Source organism: Thamnophis elegans, chromosome 4 (assembly GCF_009769535.1).
Source record: "Thamnophis elegans isolate rThaEle1 chromosome 4, rThaEle1.pri, whole genome shotgun sequence".
Classification (NCBI taxonomy): domain Eukaryota; kingdom Metazoa; phylum Chordata; class Lepidosauria; order Squamata; family Colubridae; genus Thamnophis; species Thamnophis elegans.
In genome coordinates this window covers 19,400,274-19,423,226 of record NC_045544.1, presented here as the reverse complement: position 1 = coordinate 19,423,226, position 22,953 = coordinate 19,400,274, and the positions used below count along the sequence as shown (strand labels likewise).

Below are 22,953 nucleotides of genomic sequence, written 5' to 3'. Positions count from 1 at the left end.
ATGGCTATCCAATATCTTCTTAAAGACTTCCAGTGTTGGGGCATTCACAACTTCTGGAGGCAAGCCGTTCCACTGATTAATTGTTCTAACTGTCTGGAAATTTCTCCTTAGTTCTAAGTTGCTTTTCTCCTTGATTAGTTTACACCCATTGCTTCTTGTTCTGCCCTCAGGTGCTCTGGAGAATAGTTTGACTCTCTCTTCTTTGTGAGATATTGGAACACTGCTATCATGTATTCAACCCTTGCTGAGGAGACACTATAATCACTGTAGTTTAGGAAAACCTGAGCTACCATGACTTTGTGCAGAAATTAGCGAATAAATGGACCAGTTTAAGAATTTTTCTTTAAGCTGTTGATATCATAAATCACTAATTAATTTATTTGTAAAAAATGGTAGAAACTGGGTCTTCCGGGGAAGAATAAATGAGAAACTGAAGAAACCAGATGGCTTATTCATAGTTATGAGTCATCTATAAATATAAAACTACTGTACACAATACAGGAACAAAACTATACCACCAAGAGTAATTTTAATTAATAACAAACTCAATTGCACCAAAGACTTTCCCCAGCCTGGCTGGATTAAGATGTCTTATAATATGAAAACTGATACAGTTAAACCCACTGCTTTAATTACTTTAGCAAGGTGATGAAATTAGATAAATGGGATAGATAACAGTGTCATTCAGTTAAATGGATACTGAACTTTCTCTTCTGTAATGAACTCTTACCCTGAACCCAAATATGTTCCAAAAGTTGAAGAAAATGGGGGTGACAGGGTTGCTGATAGAGAGTGTTAACAAACTCTAGATTTAGTTCTTATCCAACTTGATATTACAGATGGAACATAATCCATTATCGGGCGGATCGGGCGAACCGGTAGTAGCGGTAGCAGGCGGCTCTGCCTATTCGCAAGCAAAATCTCCTTTGGGGTTTTCTATAAATTTTAAAAGTGGGAAGAAGTGCTAAGAAAAGTATAAAAGTTTGATGTCTATATATATATTTAGTTAAACAAAATGCTAAATTTGCTTAACATTTATTGTTTAACATTCATAGACTTTCTATCTTATATGATCTAGTAATATATTAAATTTGCTATTTTTTAGCTTTGTTCTTCCACCCACAGTAACTAATAATCCTTTAAACCACAATGTTTATCATTTCAGGTTGTTTCTCTTGTGTTAACACTCTGTTATAATTGAAATAAGATACAAAATGACCTTGAGGGTTTTAAAATGTATTATTTCTAACTAATAAACTCCTGACTGTAAGTCACGTCAATGCTAAGAAATATGTAGAAGTTTTAATGTCAAGGTAATTTATTTTTCATTTCCCAAATGTGTGACAATATTTAATCTCATGGAACTTTAACTTGTAACCAAGGCATACCTACACTTTGATTTATTTATTTATTTCTATCTATCTCACCTTTATTTTTACAAATAACTCATGTGATGAACATATTCAACACGCTTTCTTCCTATTTTCCGTACAACAACCCTGTAAGGTGAGTTGGAATGAGAGTGTGAGTGACTGACTGGCCCAAGATCTTTAAGCTGGCATTCATGGCTAACGCAGGACAAGACCTCACTGTCACTCACTTTATAGCCTGATGCCTTAAACCACTAGGCATCCTTAAATGGATGTAATTTTTATTACAATTGTATTACAAAAGAAATTCCCTTAAAATACAACAATATTTAGACAAACCATAATAGTTTGTTATACAGCTCTTGAACAGTGCTATGGACAAGCATAATTAAAGGCATTAGAACTGTGCAAAGGATTTAAGGGGATGCTGTCTCACCTAACAACCAAGAGATTCAATGGCAACTGGAACTGCAGGGATTTAATTTTTGACTGCATCACTTATTGACAGAAATCCTAGCCTTAGCTGCCATCTTAAGTCAAGGACTACCTATAACACAAGGGTAGGAGCCGTAGCTGTCTTCAAGTTCCTACAGTGCCTGTTTAATTTTTTAAGTCCTGCTACTATTCAGAAGGATTAGCTGCAATTTTAAGAGAGGAATGTTTTTAAAAGGATAGCTTGTTTAGCTATCTTATTCTACAGTCGTTCTACCAGTTTTTTTTTTAAACCTACAGAAATAAAAAATGAAAGCTATTTTTTTGACTTTGCAACTTTTTAAAATCTGTTTTAACATTAAAAGTTATTGACCTGAACTAAAAAAAACCTAAATAACAAAAAAGAACATTATATAAATGCTGGACAGTTCCCCTGGATTGAATTCAGGAAGAGTTCCCATTTTTAACTGAAAGTGAAAAGGTGCTTGTCAGCTGGCTAAAGAAAAGCCTTTTGTACTTAATGTATTTTACAAGTTAAATCTCTGCTTGTGTAATCATTGAAAATTATTAAATGCAGGAGAGCTTATGATCAAGTCCATCAAATTTCAGTTTTCACAAGGACATGATCATAAATAAAGTTACACAAGGAAAGGTACAAACATGATATGACTGACTTTGCTACCTAATTTGCAGAAATTAGTATTTGGCTAAGAACCCCAGACATGCAGTAAAGTACTGAATTCACCATCTGAATTGAAGAATAATTTCTACTTCCACGCATTAGTATTTTTGTCTTCTCCTACACACTGTATAGTATGTTTTTTCATAAAAGCAGAAATAAGAAATAATAAAATACAAAAAGAAAAAGACAGTACAATCAGGCAACAAGTTCCAAATTAACCAATAATGGTATCTTCTACCTTCAATCAATAAGGTTCCAAAATGGTTTCTCTTCATATAATGGAACTTCTATTTTATTTTTGTTGTCTCCGTAAACTCTCCAGAACTTTAGAATTATCAAGGAATGAATGGGGTGGGGTGATTAACCATTGATGCCATTCCATCAGTGAATCGACTCAATAAATCTAAGAACTTCCAACCATACTGTTTTAGCTTTAATAAGATAAAATAAAATAACAAAGGGACTTATGACTGGTCGCTAACGTTACAGCAATGCAGCACCCTGGGGCCCTATTATCAAATTTTGGATGCTTGGAAGCCTGCATACACTTACGATTTTTACATGCTCTTCAATTCGACCCACCCACCTATCTTCTCCCATCTATGTTCCTTTTATTTGTATTTATTTTATTTATTAAAACTGTTTCCCGCCTATCTCACCACGAGGTGAATTTTGGTACCCTGCTCTCTGCAGCCTGAGAGAAACTTGAAGTGGAGGTCAGTACAGCAGTGCAAGAGCAATGTGAGGTCCTGATCTAACAATAATGCAGTCCTGACCTAACATACACAACTAGGACTACCAGAACTGCTTTCACTAAGCCAGGTAGTCATATATTTTTCCTAATGACTGCTAGGCAATTTAGACCCAATTGGGCTTGTTATTTTATTGTTTATTGATTTATATGTTACCCATCTCACCTGGAGGTGACTTTAAGGGGTGCAATCATTAAAACAATAGTGAAATTAATTTGGTTAAAATTGATAAAAAGGGAGCTGAAGGGAGCAAGACTGTTAAATGTGGACTATCTGTAACCTCTCTCTGTTTAATTGGTAAGGTATTTATAAAATAATAACAACAAAGAATGTTTCTCATATTTCAGGAATAACTGAAATATGTGTAATACCTAAGTGCTTGGCTTAATAACAAATGTTGTAAATTTCGCATCATGAATATTAAAAGCAACTTCATAAAAATTATTACATAAGTTTCATCTGACCAATCTGTGGGGCGTGAAGGCGTTTAGGGACAGATTAGGAATTCTAGGGGAAGGGGAGGAATTTCTAATTATATGAACACTCAACCTTCATATGTGAACAACTATGCAGGTTAGATATATTGGACTTATAGTACTGTAATAATAATGGAGATCCTGGCTCCGTTTACATTATAATTCCAAAATAATTCATTATAAGAGTAGTTCTGGATAGGGTACTTTTTCTTATAAATATTCCTCAGTGTGATTTTAGGAAAAAAACTTTTAAAAATCCTTTCATCTGTTTGGTTTTTTTATTATACTATATACGAGTTTTTATATACAATTGCAGCCTATCATCATATATGAAGATATCTGCAAGCTAACAAAAGAAAAATAACTAGTTTGAATTGATGAATGAAAAAGTTAGATACAGTATTTTCAAAATATTTGTGCTATAAAAATATTAAGAGCAGTATCCTTAAAATATTTTTTTGCCGAGAGAGCAGTAATTAATTTTTCCTCACGAATTATCATCTTACCCATATCCCAATCAAGCAGGTCTTGGGAAAGAATGTTGCGAAGAACTGGATTCTTCCATGTTCCATCCTCTTGGGCAAGAACAGATAAAATATGTAATTGATGGTTGCCATTTTCCATTAATTTTGTATGTGCCATCTGGAAAAAGAAGAGAATTTGTTATAACAAGTGACAGAAAATTATAATTGCTCCAGCATTTTATTCTCAAAATCCCAACACTTTCACTAATTGCCATGCTTAAAAACATAATGCAAACCTACAATTTTTTGCATGTTGACTTAAACCCAATGAAAACTTGTAAGTAAAATTATGGAATTATTTAGTGATCCTGATATAAGAACATTGTAACATTTGTTTATTTAATTTGCTGCCTTTATTATAATTATACAATATAAATATTGTCCTTGTCTAACATTCTATTCTCATCTTATCTTGAATATAGAAGATTCCAATTAGAATTACAAGTAAGAGCGGTATGGAATTCTAAAATGTTAAGCAAAGTGCTAAACTACAAATAATGACAGGTTATTAAACCAAGCCACAGCTTCCTTATTTTACATTTAAATAATTTTAAGTAAACAATGATAATCATAATGATTTTTAACTATGAAAATCAATAAACTTATAGGTTATTAGTACTATTGCAATAGCACACTTGAATTTTATTTTATGGAACTAATATATACACTAGCTATGAAATAAGATACCCACTTGAATAAATGACTGAAACTCTTTCCATCGATTTTCAGGCAGTTCAAGAGGCAAGCATAGCAAAAGTTCAGCATAGCTTCTGCAAAAACAAATGGAACAATGTAAAGGTCAACATTAAGTGCCCAGAAAAGAGTTCTACTACTTTTTAAACTTAACAAATGTTAGCTTTAAAACAAATTAGAAAACAAAATTATATATAATTTACTTACAGAGCTAAGCGTTCAAGCACAAAGGCTACATTTTCACACTCAGAGGTAAGGTAAGGTCTTGCTTTTATATATCCATGGATTGCCTGTGTGTATACTTCCAACAAAGGCAAGGGATCTTCAGATGTCTTCCACTTTTCTGCATATTCAAGAAGGGTCTATTTATAAAATAGAAATTTGAGTCATCATAAAAGTATAGGTTATAATTTGGAGAAATGGGATTTAGCATATCAACTATTGTTTTCTGAGCATATTATCTACATTCTTAGAACTAATGCACCAATAGACAAGTTTTTATTGCTTGAAATAATCGAAATAATCTTATCTTGAAATAAGATATGTGGAAACAGAACATTTCGAACGTGACCCATAGAATCAAATATTGCAGTACCATATAGCAGGGGTGTAATTCAGCAGGTTCTGGAGAACTGGTAGTGTAAATTTTGAGTAGTTCGGAGAACCGGCAAATACCACCTCTGGCTGGCCGGAGAGTGGGGAGGGAATGGGGATTTTGTAGTATCCTTCCCCCGTCATGCCCACCAAGCCACGCCCACAGAATCGGTACTAAAAAAAATGGAATTTCACCACTTCCTCAATGTTTAGCTATTGTAATAGCTCCAATCAGACAATAATCATGTTTTGGGCATTGATTAGGCTGTATATGATATCTTGATTTCTAGTTATGCTCAATATTCAGATACTGAAGGAGTGGATGTACGAAATAATTTCAAAACACATAGAGAATTTTAAGTTCTATAAAGAGTCCTGTTTTAACAGTAATGATGATTAAAATTATTTTAAAATGACAGTATAATGGCACTTGATTGAAATATGCAATATAGTGCAGATTATATTATATACTAATGTAATAAGGAAGATCTTTTCAAGATATGACAAGAGGACAAAATGATGATTTTTTTAAAGAAACAATCTACTTTGACAATGTATTCAATTACATTTATTACACTTTCTTTAAGGGTTAGCAGTTGCAGTTGAATAAGATGTGCATTACAGCAACGCAAGGACAATCCAATCTGCTTCAAGATTGAATTCTTAAGTTTGAAATGAGACAAATTTATGAATGTGGAGAGAACTCAAACTGTTCTATTCAAATTCTGGGGCACGAATGTGAAAAAACCCAGAAACCCTGCCTCCTGTTATCTATCATGAAAAAGGTTGCACTTTAAAAAAAATCAGAACAGGATGAAATTAGCTTTAAAATTAGAGTATTGCAAGTTCTTTTATTTTATAAAAGGTTTCTCCGTAACACATCTTCACCATCTGACTCTTGAAGCCTGCTCCTCTTTTCCTTTTCATCAAAATAAGGCAGATGGATTGCTTTTAAGAGGTAATGACTATCACATTTCAAACTATTGCCACTTGCTATCCCTCTGCTAACTTTGAATTATGATATTACAAAACATAATGTAGTGAAAGTTGAGGCAAAATGGATCCTATCATAAAGGGTATCTGCAACAAATTTCAGGCACACTGATAAATTTCTGTTGAAAAGGAAGATAGTTAGCAACCCGTTGCTGACTGTAACTGACCCAACTCTTGAGAGTTGAGGACAGGGAAAACTGTAATAAAATCCACTAATTATCTTTTCCTTAAAAATATAATCTTTACAATAAGCAGGTAGGTAAAACAACCACAAAACTTTTTCCCCATGTATGAGAAAAGATAAACAGTAAAGGAAAGAAAGCTAAAATAGGATTCATTCTTGTGTTTTCATTTCTATTCCAATCCCAGAATGCTGTGACTAATTAAAAAGTGTCAGTCAGAACACAAAGCTTCACACTGACTGAGATCTCATCAGACCATACCATGTGTGCATAATTATTAGGCAAGCTTTATTTTGGAGGATTAATTTTATTATTGAACAATTGCAGTGCTCTTGATCAATTCTAAATGTTAATAAACCTCAAACCTGAATATTTAAGAAAGTAAAAGTGAGGTTTTAACTTTCTTAGGAGAACATCTATGTGTGCACAATTATTGGGCAACTATTAGTGTGCAGAACTATAATGCAACTAAATGAAAAATGACATTTGTCCATCTCACTCATTTATTTGCATGTTGTGAATGTTAAAATAATAAAGAAACACAACTCAAAATGTACAAATCAACATTTCTGACATTTCAAAATCAGTGACCAATATAACCACCCTTCTTTTCAATAACAGTCATAAGTCTTCCATTCATGGAGTTTCTTGATCTGTTGATGATCAACTTTTTGTGCAGCAACAATGGCAGCTTCCCAGACACTGTTCAAAGAGGTGTATTGTTTTCCTTCACCTTAAATCTCCCGTTTAAGAAGGGCCCACAAATTCTCAATAGAGTTTAGGTCAGGTGAGGAAGGGGGCCATGCCATTATTCTGTCATCATTAAGCCTTTTACTGGCTAGCCACCCAGTGGAACACTTGGGGGCATACGATAGAGCATTGTCCTGCATAAAAATCATGGTCTTCTTGAAAGATACAGACTTTTTCTTGTAGCACTGCTTGAAGAAAGTGTCTTCTAAAAACTGGGAGTAGGTTTGGGAGTTGATTTTGAGTCCATCTTCAACCTGAAAAGGTACAATTAGCTATTTTTAAAAAAATAATAACAGCCCATACAAGTACCCCACTGCCACCTTGCTGGTGTCTAAGTTGAAGTGGAATTTTGTGCCCATTACTGATCCAGCCATGGGCCCATCTATCTAATCCATCAAGAGTCACTCTCATCTCATCTGTCCATAAAACTTTTGAAAAATATGTCTTCAGATATTTCTTGACCCAGTCTTCCCATTTCAACATGTGTTTTGTTCAGTGGTGGTCGGGTTTCAGCCTTCCTTGCTTTGGTCATGTCTCTGAACATTGAACACCTTCAACATTGGGCACTTCAGGTAGGTTGCAGTTCTGGAATATGATAGCACTGGAGGATAATGGGTTCCTGGTAGCTTCATGTTTGATTCTTCTCAAATCTTTAGCAGTTAATGTGCATCTTTTTTCTCAACATGCTTCTTGCAGCTCTGTTGACTATCTGTAACAAAATTTTGATGGTTCTGCGATCACGTCCCAATATCTTAGCAATTTGAAGAGTGCTGCATCCCTCTGAAAGACTTTTTACAATTGTTGACTTTTCAGAGTCAGTTAAATCTTTTTTTTCTCTGCCCATTTTGCCTGAGGAAAAGAAGCTGCCTAATAATTATGCACACCTTGATATAGATTGTTAATCTCCTTAGGTGACACCCTCCCTCATTACACAAATACACATCAATATATGCTGATAGTGGATATAGTGCTTATATCCACTAAGCATTCAGGTATATACAGTTTGGAGTTAGAAATATGCATTAAAAATGATATGGTCAAAAAACTCACTTGCCTACTAATTGTGTACACAGTCTATTTGGAAATAACAACACTAAATAGATAATTGGTACATATAATAGTACACACTTCCAAAAACTAGCTAGAACGTCAGACTAAGCCTACCAAAATCTAGGGCCATTTGTCTTGTCACAAACCTCACTAGTTGCCTTTGAGCATCTCTGTCTTCTAAATAATTTATCTCATATGATTGTTTCCAGGATTAAAAAATGATAAAGAGAGAATAACATGTAGTTCCCTAAGCTCCTTGGAAAAAGGGCAGAATAAAGGTATCATATATAGCATTGTCTCAATTTAAAAGTGCTGGGATGGGGAGAGAGAAAAGATAGCACAACCATGAGGCCTTGAAACTTTAAACCATATTTCAAACTGAATGCATCCCCAATATGATTCCTATCTCTGTATCTGAGGTGTGACTCAAAGTTTGGAAATCTAGTAATCAATCTAAAACATGATTTACAATTGCTGCTCTTTTAGCATCCTCTTACATTTAAAAAATTGGATAAAATCTTCTATTCTCATAAAATTGATAAGAATTCAAGGTATTGACATCTTAGAGCAGGGGGTGTCAAATTCGTGGTCCGCAGGCCGGATGCGTCATGTGCTAGCCCCGTTCCCACCCGGTTTAGCAAAAGGGGGGGGGGGTCCAGATACATCATGTAACGCTGCCATGAGGACACAAGTTTCACACCCCTGTCTTAGAGCTTTTATTCTTTTTTTTATTTTGATCCTATAAATAAAACTTATTAGGATCAGTACCATTTTCTGACCCCTTTATAATATAAGCACACTATGGAATTTTATTTGACAATCTTAAAGAATAGAAGAAAAACTGAATCCATAGTTTATTATGGATATTAAACTTCCATATAAAACATCTCACTTGTAGAGCTATTTCATTATGAACAAAGTCTAAACTAAAATTCAAGCAATCTATAAATGAATTACTATCAATTCTCACCACAAAATATACATTGGGTCAAGCAATTCAGCACTATATTTTAGATGGCTACTATCTAGATGCAGTTATTTTCTACACTTGCTGGGGGTGGAATTACGATACCCTCAGCTCTCTTCACTGCACAAGATCAGGATCCCCCTATTATACACTTAAGCTAGTTAGTCAACTGGACAGAGTATCTTCAGCTCTGTCTAAAACAGAGGTGGGTTGCTGCTGGTTTGGCCGAACCGGTAGTGGAAGTCAGGCCTTGGTCGCAGAACTGGCAGCGACCCAGGCCTGCCACGCACCCCAACTGGTTCCCTTGCCACCACTGCGCCGCTACTATTGTGGATTTCAATGACTGTGTGTGCACAGTTCACTGTAAATTGTTCTGCGCATGCATGCAGAACCATTTACAGTGAACAGTGCACGTGCAGCATATGTCTGACACACACGCATGCGGATTGCGAACCGGTAATAAAACTGGCAGCATCCCACCCATCGTCTACAACCTCCATTTTTGCCCTTACTGCAATTAAGTCAACTCGATCAAAGGAATTTGTATGTGAATGCTAATCAAAAATTGACTAGAAAGATGGTTCAATGCCTTTTCTTTTAAAATTTATTACTGTCTAATAAATGTGCCCTCAAGGCCAGAACAAGACTGAGAAATTTTTGAGTAGGAGTCCTTGATTCTTCTTTATACAACAGAGGAAAAAATATGAACAATGTTCTTTTGTTTCAATTGCTTCTTTGTTGTCTAAAAGTGCAGTCACCGGTTATATTGGAAGAAGCGGATTTTCCTATACCCTGCCAATTCCCCACTATTGTTGTTATTGTTACATAGTGAGAGAATGATTGTAATAATTTGAAGAAAAGCTTGTTATGTAACTTATTGGCTTCTTTCTCTCACCAATTTGTTTTTAAGTTGCCTTAATCTAGCCTTAGTTTGGTTTTATACAAAATTGATTTTTGCTATATAGCAGAAAGAAAATGTTGCACTTAAAAATGATGGGTTATTATGGGAATCAGACACCTCACTCCCTTGTAATTAAGCTCTATTTAAGTAACTTGCCTGTTTCCAGCAGTTTTCCTTTGCGCACAATGGACTTCTGCTGGAACAGAAAGAAAAATATAGGATCAAGGGAATAGTTCTCTTTGCTGCTGAACCCTCCCCCTGGTTGAATAAGTAATTTATTTGTTATTTGTCTTAATTTGTCTTTGTGGACCAAAACCTATGAAATGAAATAACTGGTTGCATGTTAGGATACCCCTGGCTCAACCTATCATTACCCCTATCTTACATCCCAAGTTTAATTAAAGAAAATAAAAACAAGAAAACACATTTGATATGTGTTTACTCACACTGATTCTTTTAAAAGCAATGCCATAAGAAGTGTACAAAATTAGAGCAAAAGTACAATTGGGTTATTAACCAATCAACTGCAGATATTCATTTTACAACTGTGGCAAGAAAGGTCATAAACTGGGGCAAAAGTCACTTAACAAATGTCTTACTTAACAACATAAATTTTGGGCTCAATTGAGATCACAAGTTGAGGGTACTTATATTTGTTTTAAAGCTTTCGACTGCATTTTTATTACTATATCCCACTTGGAAGTGCTATGCGCAACTATTGATAGGTCTTATTGTAGAATGGCAATACAGAAATATGATGTGACAAAAAATGATCCCCTGGAAATAAATGTATAAAATGAAAATTGTTACATGGCTTCAAACAAGAACTCTGTATCTATGCATCTGCTATTTTATGGTTACTACATATAAGGATACCTTTTACTGGTGTATTTAGCAATATCTAACCATGGTCAAATGACAGGAGACTAAGTGATGATATTTTGACTAACATCCACGTGAAATTGAAAACATTGCTTTTAATATGAATTCCCCAGCGGAAAGGAACTGTAGGTTAGGCAAAGAGACTTGAAGTTTAAAATACTATTCAATTTTATACATAAATGGCATTTATATATATAAGTCATTTTCTAATGATGCTTGCATTAATGATGATAGGAAATGGTATATAAACTGATACTACGTAAAGAAGTTCTTCAAGAAGCTTACAAAATATAATAAAAGTAGAAACATTAAGATATATGCACTGTAGCATACAAATGTCAATATTTAAATTAGGTGAAGTACACATTGCATTCATGACTCCTTCATAATCTGGACTATTAAATTGAACCGAGTGATTGAATGATTCTAAGTCTCAAACAACATCGGGTATTAAGACTAGCACTTATATAGAGGTTGAAGAAATTCCATTATTTTAGTGAACACACCCTGAAATGCTTAATGTAACATACCACTGACATCTTCTCACACTCCAGGAACCAACTGATATGGTAGAGGTTGATTATTATAATCTGTTTAATACTGCATTTTTGTGAAATTGAATTTGATTCAATGACTCCGCTAGAACAAAGTTTTATAATCAAAAACTTCTGATTTAGTTACATCAAATAAGCTACTAAAGAACTAAAGTTTTTCTCTCATCTTTTCAATTGTTCCAAGAAAGGTTGGGAAATACCAAGATATTAGAAGTGGAAGTGAGCAAGTAAACTCCCATTGGAGAAGGAAATATGGTACATTTGACATGTAAAGTGTTCCCATATTACTATATCTGATAGATACAGAAATCCGGTTTGATTTTCTATTTTTGCTTTAAGCCAATAATATTGTCAACACAAATATACAAGTTTATGCAACACAATCTGTTTTCATAACCCCTGCCCTCAGGAAAACCCACTTATGTAGTATGTGAATTACAAAATATATTGAAATATATAACATATTTCAATTATCAATTCAAATAAAGATACATACTGCTTGTGTTGAAATCCAGAATTTTGTTTTCCAGATTAAATAAATAGTGCTATAAACTTATCAATATAAAAATCATTGCTTCAAAAAGGCAATGAGTTTTTCCCACTTTAAGGCATCATATACTTTTACTAAGCTCTTTCCTTTTGATAGGTCCTCAATTCTAAAGATGAGAGCTGTAATTAAAAGGATTTAACTCCTACTTTGCCAATTTAACCATGCAAAACCCTATTTTTTATTTCTTACAATATTTTATGATATGGTATTTCATAATTTCAGATGATAGATTCAGGCCAACTTCAATACAGTTTTGGAAACAGTGTCCACCTGAACAATTGATTGATTTTAAATGAAAATATTGTTCCTGAAGGTAGTACAGAAATAAGATTAAATATGTGTCTCTAAACATCTGTGTTTATGTAACAACATGTTAGAATTTAAGTACTCTTTAACATTATTTTCATATTTTGCCTCTTGGAGACCCTCTGTGAACCAGTGTCTCGATTACAGGATAAACCATCCATATCCCATAAATATTTACTGTGGGACAGAACACAAAAAGCAACTAATAAAACACAAATGTTGGTGTACCTTTAAGGCAACATGAAGTGAAAGTGAGGCACATTCAGGCCACAATTCAAAAAGGAAGTAAGGTCACTTAATTTGGAAGAACCAAGGACAGTTTGAGGCAACCCGCCTCTAACATAGCAGATTTCCGCTCTAGGACTGTACCGGTTATTGTTATTGTTTTATATATTGTATGTATGTATGTATGCATTATACATACACATACATACATACATATATACATACATACATACATACATACATACATACATACATACATACATATATATATATATATATATATATATATATATATATATATATATATATATATATATATTAGATATATTATATAGCCAGCCTGCTTATCTGAATACGACTCCCTATACAAAAGGAGAATAGGAATCTCTTTACGAAGGGAATGCCATTAAGACCCCCCCCCCCTCAACTATGGGATATAGATGGATGCATGCTTGGGGAGCCGATGACAACGGCATGAAAGGAAGGCGACCGACCCAGCTCTTGCTTTTTCGTTTGCAGCGCTATCAACCCGAGGGTAAACGAATAGGGCAAAGAAAGCCCCCCGCCGGTCTTCTCCCCTAGCCCTCCTCCCCAGGAACCAGCCACCCGCTCCTCTGCCGTCGCTCTCGGCAAAGGGGGGCCATCGCGCGCTCCGCCGTCGGCAGACAAAGGCCCCTCCAGAGCCGAGGCGGCACCAGCACAACAAAGGGGCCGAGTTTGGAGCTGAGCGCGAGCACCCAAGGCGGCGGGTGGGGGAGCGAGAGCTGTTCCGGGCCGCCAGAAGCTCCAGTCCGGCGCAGGGGGGCGGGACACCCGCCTGGAGTCAGGAGGTTCAATGGGTGCTGGCGGCATTTCCTCAGAGGGGCAAAGCGCGGCCCAGCCATTAACATCGCCCAGCCTCTTCCACCGCTCCCCCCTTCCAAAGGGGCTCCCTCCTCTCTCTCTCCCCCCTCCCCCCTCCAAAGCGGCCAGGCCCCATTCTGACCTGGCACAGCTGCTGGCAGTATTCGGTGGCCGCTTCCACGGCTGGCTGGTTCCGTCTTTCCCTCAGCTCCGTCTCCAGCTCCAGCAGCCTCTTCTTCAGGCTCGGCATATCCAGGAGGCCGCTCTCGCCGCCGACGCTACCGCTGTCCTGCTCGGCCTCCTCGTCCGCCATCTTCGCACCCAGCTCCGTCGCGTACGCAGCCCCCCTCCCCCCACCTCTAATTCCTCCAGAACGGCCTACCTCCCCCTCCCGCAACCCCCCCTCCCCTCGCACGGGGTCACGTGATTACACAATGCCACGTTCCGGGGGAGGCGGTCACGTGAGGGATGAGGGAGGAGAGATCGGAGAGAGGGAGACCGTTCGCTGGCTTGTTTTTTTTTTCCTGTTCCACCCCCACCACCCCCCCTCGTTCCCCCTCCTTACCAGGCGCTCCCTTTTCGCAGAGGGGCGGGGTCACACGTCCCCGGCGCTGTCACGTGCGGGGTTGGCGCGTGCCGAATGGCACTCGCCGCCTCGTGACGTCTCTCGAGGACTTTTGGCGGCAGGAAAACAAACGTTATTTGGACGCTTCTTGGTTTCCTTTCGGTACCGAGAGCTCCTTTTATATTTGTGAGAGGGGAAAAAAACTTCTGGCGCTCTTGCAATCAAAAAGAAGTGGGAAGTGTTGTGAACGAAAACGTTTATTTTAACGTGGATTGTACGCTTGAGATTTCCTGTGGGGGAGACTACCGCTATATTGGTTATCCTTTCACAATATTTGCAAAATACTCCCATTTCCACGGGACACGCTTGGAAAAGAGCTAAATTTATCTGTCATCATTTTGTAAACAAATGTCATTTCTCATAAAGACATTTGATTTGCCACATGAAATGCCTAGAAATAACAGAACTCAGAAGAAACATCTGATGCAAAGTTCTGTGGCACGATGGAAGACTCCTTTGCTGGTCAATGGTAATAGACTGGGAGGGCTTAACATCAAGAAAGGAATCTTTGCCGTTGCATTGAGTTCTGTCAAGAATAATGAACAAGTCAGGCTACCCCACCTCCTTTACATGAGAGGAGCTGAAGCTGCAAGGAAAAACATAATCTGAAATAAATCACTGCTGAACACTGTATATAATCCAAGATTTTGCAATGGGACATGACTGAATAAATGTGCCGCAATTACTCTCACAGGAGAAAAATAGTGAAAACTGAAGGACTCAAGATGCCTATTGAAAGAACATCAAGAGTTCAGGTGAAGAAGATCACTATTAATACTTAAGTATTCTTCAGGCTGGCAACAGAAAACATGCCAGTGTAAGAGAAGAGAAAGGTTAAAAGTGACTACATCATAAAAGTGAAGAAGATCTTAAAATCCAAATTTAGTGGAGGAAGAACTGTCAGATTGATCAACAACTGAGCAAATCCATTCTTTAAATATACAGCTGGAATTCTGGACTGGACTGAATGTGAATTAGAAGACCCATTGTCCACATTTTGTTTGGGAGGATTACCTGAAACAGGATGTCTGAAAATATAATGTGTTCATTGACCCCAAACTTCTCCATTTTAATGAATTCCAGATATGTCAAACTGCACCTTATCAAATTTCCATCCCTACTTGTGCAAGTAGGGATGCAGCCCAAAGGAACTGATAAAGTGCCAGGAGCCCTAGAGGCCAATTGACCCTTCAAATATTTCTGAGGCATAAATCTGAGCTCTCTAGAGCAGTGTTTCTCAACCTTGGCAACTTGAAGATGTCTGGACTTCAACTCCCAGAATGCTGGCTGGGGAATTCTGGGAGTTGAAGTCCAGACATCTTCAAGTTGCCAAGGTTGAGAAACACTGCTCTAGAGGGAGCACAACTCTTTCAAATCAAGACTGAATTTTGCTCATATGGTTCAACAAGGGGAGTTTGGGGTAAGGGAATAGTTTTGCCCCTACATTGTGATGTGCGGGGTTGGAAAAATGCACATTGCCACATCTTTTCACAGAATGCAAATTTTCTCACTTTCCTAATCACTTCACACCATGATAAAGTGACTCACAATTAAACAGTAGAAGGGATGAATTGTGGGTTTCATGATTGATACTAGATAGAATTACATAGTGCATTATTAAACACTTTTTAGTAATAAATTAAATTAGCATATGCAAAACAGCTGAACGATTTATAACTATGAATGTTATCTAGTCACAGCATATAGTCTGAGGTAGTATGAGAAAATAAATAAAAATGGAAAAGAGTTAAAAGAGCTGAAATTCTAGAATATTATTTCTAGGGCCTTAGTTTTCTATGGCATTTTAAAATTACTACAAATGCATTTATAGTCTGAGTGAATAGAACTTGACCTTATGTTCCAGATTTTTAAAAATTGTTTTTCCCAATTCACAGTAAATATGCATAATAAAAATGCACACAGAAGATAAAAATGGCTTCTGCTATGACATTTTTACTGCCGCATTATTGTTCACAGAAATTTCCCTTTTATTTTCTATCTAATTAATATTACAAGCTCGAAGATGTCAGAGGATCCCTGCTGTTCTTTCATTGATTGCAAACTACCGCTATATTGCCAGTTACAAGGATATTGAATTGAGTGGAACAGAGGAAAAATTACTAGGAGTGCAAATGAAAAGCTAGATATGTAATAACATTCTGGATTAAGTGATGGCTTTTGTAAAATGATTTTTTAAAAATAATGCACTTCTAAAATTAAATTCTTAAGTTATTTTAGCTAAGGAAATGAGTGACAAAATATTGACTGTAATCACTATATGTTCTTCATTCTAAATTTATGTACTGCTTATTTCCAAGCCAGAAGAATATGTGTTCTATCCTTTTCCCACTAAAACTCACCATTTTGGGATAGAAAACATGGTTGTATGGATCCTAAACTAAGCTTTATTTTTTTAAAACTCAGAAACATTCCAAAATTCCTCTCAATAAAGGAAAAGCCTGACCCTGTCAATGTTTGCAAGCCCTACTTACTTGCATCACCCTATTTTCTCAAAAATGTTAAGTCTGTCTCCTGAATAGCCATTTTGTTTGTTTGTTTTTTTCATAGTTTTTTTATGTTGTAAGTGTCCAAAGTCATTCTGGGTGGAGCAATGTCAAAGTCATACTACATAAATAAATAGAAGGAAAGAGAGCAAATATATTAGGAAAGATGTTCTTTTTTCAAACTTGCTATAAAAGGCCACTGTAATTGGGTTGTGTGTGTGTGTGTGTGTGTGTGTGTGTGTGTGTGTAGACACACACACACACACACACACACACACACACATGTAAACCTACATGTAAAGGATTGCTATTTCCCAGAGCATCAGTTATATGTATAGACTACTCAAATGTGATCCATTTTATCATTTCAAAAAGATAAGAAGGAAAACCCAACTAATTATATGCAGCAGTCAAGATTTAATTGTACTGAATTGATAAATATTTACATTACCTTGTGAAAAATAGAGTGTATCCATGCTTATAACTAGACTAGATCCAGACCAAGATGGGCTCAGGGCCAAACAGGCTGTAGCGGACCCTCTGTTCTACACCTAATATAACACATACATTTACTTACACAAATATATTAATTAAATCTCTATTCATGCAGCAATTATCAAGAAGAATTAATAGTAATAATTTAAAGGAAATTGTGAGTGTTAAAGCAGAGATTCTCCTGGCAGAACTGCTGCTTATGTCCCAAACCAAAACTGCTTAACTTTAGGGCAATAAAGCACCAAAGAGGATTTTGTAAATGCAAAATACTTTCTTGAGGCAACTACATTTTCATGCTAACAAAGGGCAATAATTTTTTAACATGGTTATAGCCCACTTTGCAGATTCTTCTCTAGCTATGCTATGTTGAAGTTCTGAGAGACTTCTGCTAAATGAAAGTTTAGCATATTAGTTAAATAATGTAAAATTGAAAACTTGGAGATTTACAACAGTCAGGGGAAACTGACATGAATCTGCTATCCTGGAAGCAAAAGACTAGTAGTTTGTTAGTGGTACAAAGCAGAAGCATAAATTTAATACTTAAATCAACAATACAATGTCACATTTTGAAGAATGGATTTTGAAACTGACTGAATTAACAGAGATGGCGATGTTAACTGGTTATTATTAGAGATAATGGACTAGACAGCTTTATAAGAGACTGGAAACCATATGTGGACTTTCTACATGCTAAATATAATAACAGATGATTAACACAAATTTGAAGATTAGTGTAAACTTTGATTGATTTTTCTTCTTTTTCTTCTTTCTCCCTTCTTCCATATGCGTGTGTGTTTGTGTGTATGTATGTATATGTATATGCGTGTATTTGTATTTGTATTTAATGAATTTATAGGCCGCCCAATCCCGGAGGACTCCGGGCGGCTTACAGAAAAGTGTCAGTGGTGGGTTTCAATTTTTTTTAGAACCTCTTCTATAGGTGTGGCCTGCTTTGTGGAAGTGGCTTATCGGCCATGTGACTGAGTGGGAGTGGCCTGGCAGCCATGTGACTGGGTGGGTGTGGCCAATGTGAAACTCACTTAATAACACTCTTGCTTAGCAACCAAACTGTTGGCTCAGAAACTGGCATTTGAAGCATGCAAATCTTAAAGCTGTCAAGTTACAAGACCTTGCACCCCTAACCCTTTAGAAAAAAAAAAGCCAGGGGTGTCCAAACTTGACAGCTTTAAGACTTGTGGACTTCAACTCCCAGAATTCCTCCTCCAGTCATGTTGGCTCAGGAACTCTGGCATTGAAGTGTGCAAGTCTTAAAGCTGTCAAGTTACAACACACTTGCACCCCAAACCCTTTAGGAAAAAAAACCCTAGGGGTGTTCAAACTTGACAGCTTTAAGGTTTAGATAGGACTCTTAGAGGCAGGAGGGGTGATTGGTGAGCCAGCCAATCAGTGAGCGGTGGGTGGGGCAAGTGTGGTGCGGACAGGCGGGGGGAGGGAGCTGGAACCGGTTCTAAATGGCACGGTTCATTTGTGGAACCACTATAGAAGAGGTTAGAACTCGCAAGAACCCACCCCTGGCATGTGTGTGTGTGTGTACATATGTGTAAATATGTGTGTGTGTGTGTGTGTGTGTAGTAGTTGTGCTGATAAATAAAGGGAGACTAGTATAGATCTATTTCAAGCTATTTAGCTCTCATCAGCTAGCCATACCCTTACTGGGATTCGAACCTGGACTGTATTGCATATTAGGCAGATGTTTTAACCACTAAGCCGCAGGCTCTGATCCGTTATCAGCTGAGCCAGGGAGAAAGGTATATATTTAAAGTCACAACCCCTGGTATGCCCAAATATTATTTTAATACATCTGAAATGCTGAATTTATTTGATTACTTTATACTAATTTTTTCATACACCATTTTTTCTTTGTTGTTGGCTGTATGCTTTTGTTTCATCTTTGTTTTTCTGTTTTGTATTTTACTTTTTATGATAAAACAATGAATAATGAAAATTTTAAATACAGTGGCACAGGAAACACACATGCCCACAGACACTAATGAAAAAGAATCATCGTTCAAGTCATTGCGTAAGTGATATAAATCAAACAGGAAAGAAGAGAGATGCCCCCAAAGATATAAAGGATTTGCCCTTGACATTTTGTTGGAGAGCTGGATTAACCAATGACCTTTCCTATTCCTTGATGACATTGAATCAGTTATTGTCTTTCAGCATAATCTCTTTCATTGCATTGATTCAAGGATAAAAATAAGTCCTTCAAAGTCTGAGAGGAAGCACAATTTAGATATAATGAAATTAAGTAAAAAATGATATGCCCAGAAAAACGTAATTATCTTAAATTGTATGGTGGTTGAGTAAACCTTGATATTAATATGGACAAGACAGGATCTCCATTGGATATTTTTCTATTAGTAAGATGACAGTTTTCCAAAATGCAGCTGTTGCCAAAAGACATGACAAAGCCTATTGCCCAATGTCCAGTCACTTTATAATAACACTTGGATGATCATGTACATTATGCGACGTACAGAACTGTATAGTTTATATAAAAGCCTAAATTTTTAATCTGTTAATGTGCACAGGTTCCAATCATCGCAGATCACCCCTGCTTGATTATAAATCTTCATCTACCTGCTCCCATCTTCATTAATGTCAAAAAATTATGCAACAAATAATAGGTATCTACTCAGAATAAGTTCTAAAGAATTTACGTAAAGGAAAGGTTTGAAGGATTACAATATTATGTAGGTATCTGTAGAAGAGACAACTCAATTTTTGTTAAATAAGATGTCATATCAGATCACTGAATGCACTTACAGCTTAAATTTGTCTCCTCTCTTGTACCCTCTCATCTCTCCTTTCTACTGCCCTCCTTATTACTAAAGTATCCATAATTCTGCACACTCCAAATGTATTTACCTAAAAGCATTAGAAAACAATAATAATTCAATATATTTACTGCCAATATATCAATACTGGAATCTACATCACAGGGAGATCATACACTTCACTATTTTTGCTATTCCTCTTGACCAGCAACACTGGTCAAATTTTGCATAATTGATTAATTGTTTGATTAATTTTTCAGCTTCAGTTCCCATCCTCCACAAATAGTATAGCAGACTTTATTTTTATTGGTAGGATGTAAAAAAAATACATTTACAAATTCAGTTAAGAAATTTTGGGGTAATAGTATGAAATAAAATACTTTATTCATAGCTATTCACTTTTTCCTTGAGAGAAAATATGGTACATTTTCAACTAGTTATAGTTACAGTTGTTACATTTCATTATAGTTACTTCTACAATTAAAACTGCTTACTATGAGCAATAATGATCAAATTTCCTCAGCTAAATATGCTAAAAGGCAGAAGCAGAACGAAAACCATTAAGTTTATCGAATATCTTGGCTATGATTTAGGTTATTGGAGAAGCTAAACAATTAACATGCATATTCAGTTTCTGTGGAATGTTCAGAAATAAGATAGTAACCAATTTTCTTACTCAAAATCCAAGCAAAATGGAATTCATATTGCACAGAGAGAAAAGAAAACATCTAAATGTCTTAACTGTGATTAAAATATTATAAGTGTATAATATATTATACACTTATAATATTATAAGTGTTTTGTTCTGAACTTTTGTGGAATTTGTAGCATTACCTGTATGTTGTGGGGTTGGTGGCTGTGTGCTTGAAACATAAATCATAGTGAATCAATCCAAAATAACGACTTTGAGAAACTGCAGATAGACATAAAATATTGCAGAGTAAACAATGGAAGCAGTATTGTGTAAAATAATGTGCAAATTAATGTTTCTTACTAATCTCTATTGGATTCTATTGATAGGGGGGGGAAATCATGGGGGAGGGGAAGAAAATTTAGGACATTTAAAAAGCTATAGGAAATTTGTTCAACAAAATAGTCTTTATTTTTGTTTTATGACAGCAGTTTTTTTTAAAAAAACGTGGCAATGAAGTGTAGTTAACAATGACAGAGTAATCTACCTGGTAAATATCAAGAGGAGTCTGATAGAATTTTTTCATAGTACTGTAACAAATTTGTTTTAAAAGGCATAGATCTTACGAGCAATTTAATCTGATAAATTGCTTGTGACTTTTAATAAAATTTGTTAGTTTTGAAAGGGACTACCAGACTCCTTCTAATTTTGGACTAAAACAAGCAAATGGCATTGATCCATGCAATTACCATATGACGTTTCTTTAATATGACAATTTAAAAAGCAATCTGTTTAAGGGTAAAGAAAGAGATAACATCAGTATATGGCCGAATAGTAATTACATCAAGCAATATTGAGCCATTGAGTGAAATTACACTTGATCCATTGGCTTAAGTGTGGGTGGAAGATAGACTATTTTGCCGGTATAAAAGAAAAGCACAGGGGTTATCCTTTCCCAGCTTTGTCAGACAAGCTGCAGCTAAGCATCCAAAACTCTCTTTCATACCCTTAAACAACAGGACTCTCGTGAAAAAAAGAAAGGTAATATTATTTGTTAAACACTGTGTCTCCCTATCTCTAATTTATTCGTTTATTTTATCCTGCCTTTATTATTTTTATAAATATATGTATAGTTTATTTATTTAGAATATCAAGCGAGCAAATGTGGTAACATCTCATATGGTTAACACTGAAAAACTGCTGCTTTTTCTTACTAAATTATTTTGTCATAAATACATTGCCAAAAGTGCCCATTCAGTTTCAATAACCTTTTTGCAAGCATCCGAGCGTTGCTAAGATGTAAAAACCTGAATATGGTAATACTGTTCTTTTTTATCTCAAAACTGGTGTTTTATGTACGGTGTTACGGGAATGTTAATATAGTTTTCTTTTGTGTTGAGAGGATGCTCTTCTAGGTTGGAATCCTTTTTTGCATTTATTTTCTTTGGGTCCTCATGCACAGTGTGCTCCATATAATATGCCCAAACAGGAGGTATGCAGTCTTTCCTCTCACTGATTTGAATCCAAGAGAACAAACAAGAGGTACTCCCACTTGCAAAAGAAAGGACCTTCCGCTCCTTTATCCTGTTGCAGCTAATTAGATTTCTGAAGCACTTTTTTGAGAAGTGCAAAATGCTACAACAAGAAATAGGTACTAGGAATGTCATTTTGTAGTGAGAGGCTTTGGTTCGCAAGGGGCACTTTGAGTGGTTTGCATTACTTTCTGATCAGCTATGAATTTGATTGTTATCAGAATACATTCCTTTTGAGGAGCGTGTTGATTTATTTCTGGCCTTGCATCAATTTAACATTTGCCATTGAATCATAATATTTCTACAGGTTTTGTAGGTAATGTATTTTCCTAAGAACCTCTGGGCTCGACACAATTACTTTTGGACTTTGCCACTTCAAAAGATCTGTATTATGCATGCACTTCATAATTTAGAATGTATCTCCCCCACCTTTTCTAACGCAGCTGCTCTTAACAGCACGTAACCATGATAAAAGTTTGAAAAGTACCCAAGTTGCTGATATTTTATCATTGCACATTCACAAGGGTTCTTAATTCAACAATGAATGGAAGGCATGGCAGCCAGGAAACGTTTGTGGGATTTCAATGCTTGTAACTCACATTATTTCACATACTTTCCTATCATAGCAACTGCTTAGAT

General features: G+C 36.1%; 1 protein-coding gene across 1 annotated transcript in view; it reads right to left on the bottom strand.

Annotated features, from left to right (window-relative positions):
* The window catches only part of ZNF292 (zinc finger protein 292), a 31,613-nt gene extending 16,006 nt beyond the window's left edge, over window positions 1-15,607 (bottom strand). The window contains exons 1-4 of the mRNA XM_032215788.1: window positions 13,869-15,607; window positions 5,137-5,291; window positions 4,928-5,006; window positions 4,219-4,354 (exon numbers count right to left, since the gene is read on the bottom strand). Of these exons, the coding sequence (XP_032071679.1) occupies window positions 4,219-4,354; window positions 4,928-5,006; window positions 5,137-5,291; window positions 13,869-14,039 (541 nt within the window). The 5' untranslated portion in view covers window positions 14,040-15,607. The remainder of the gene's footprint in view (window positions 1-4,218; window positions 4,355-4,927; window positions 5,007-5,136; window positions 5,292-13,868) is intronic.
* Window positions 15,608-22,953: the final 7,346 nt, after the last annotated feature.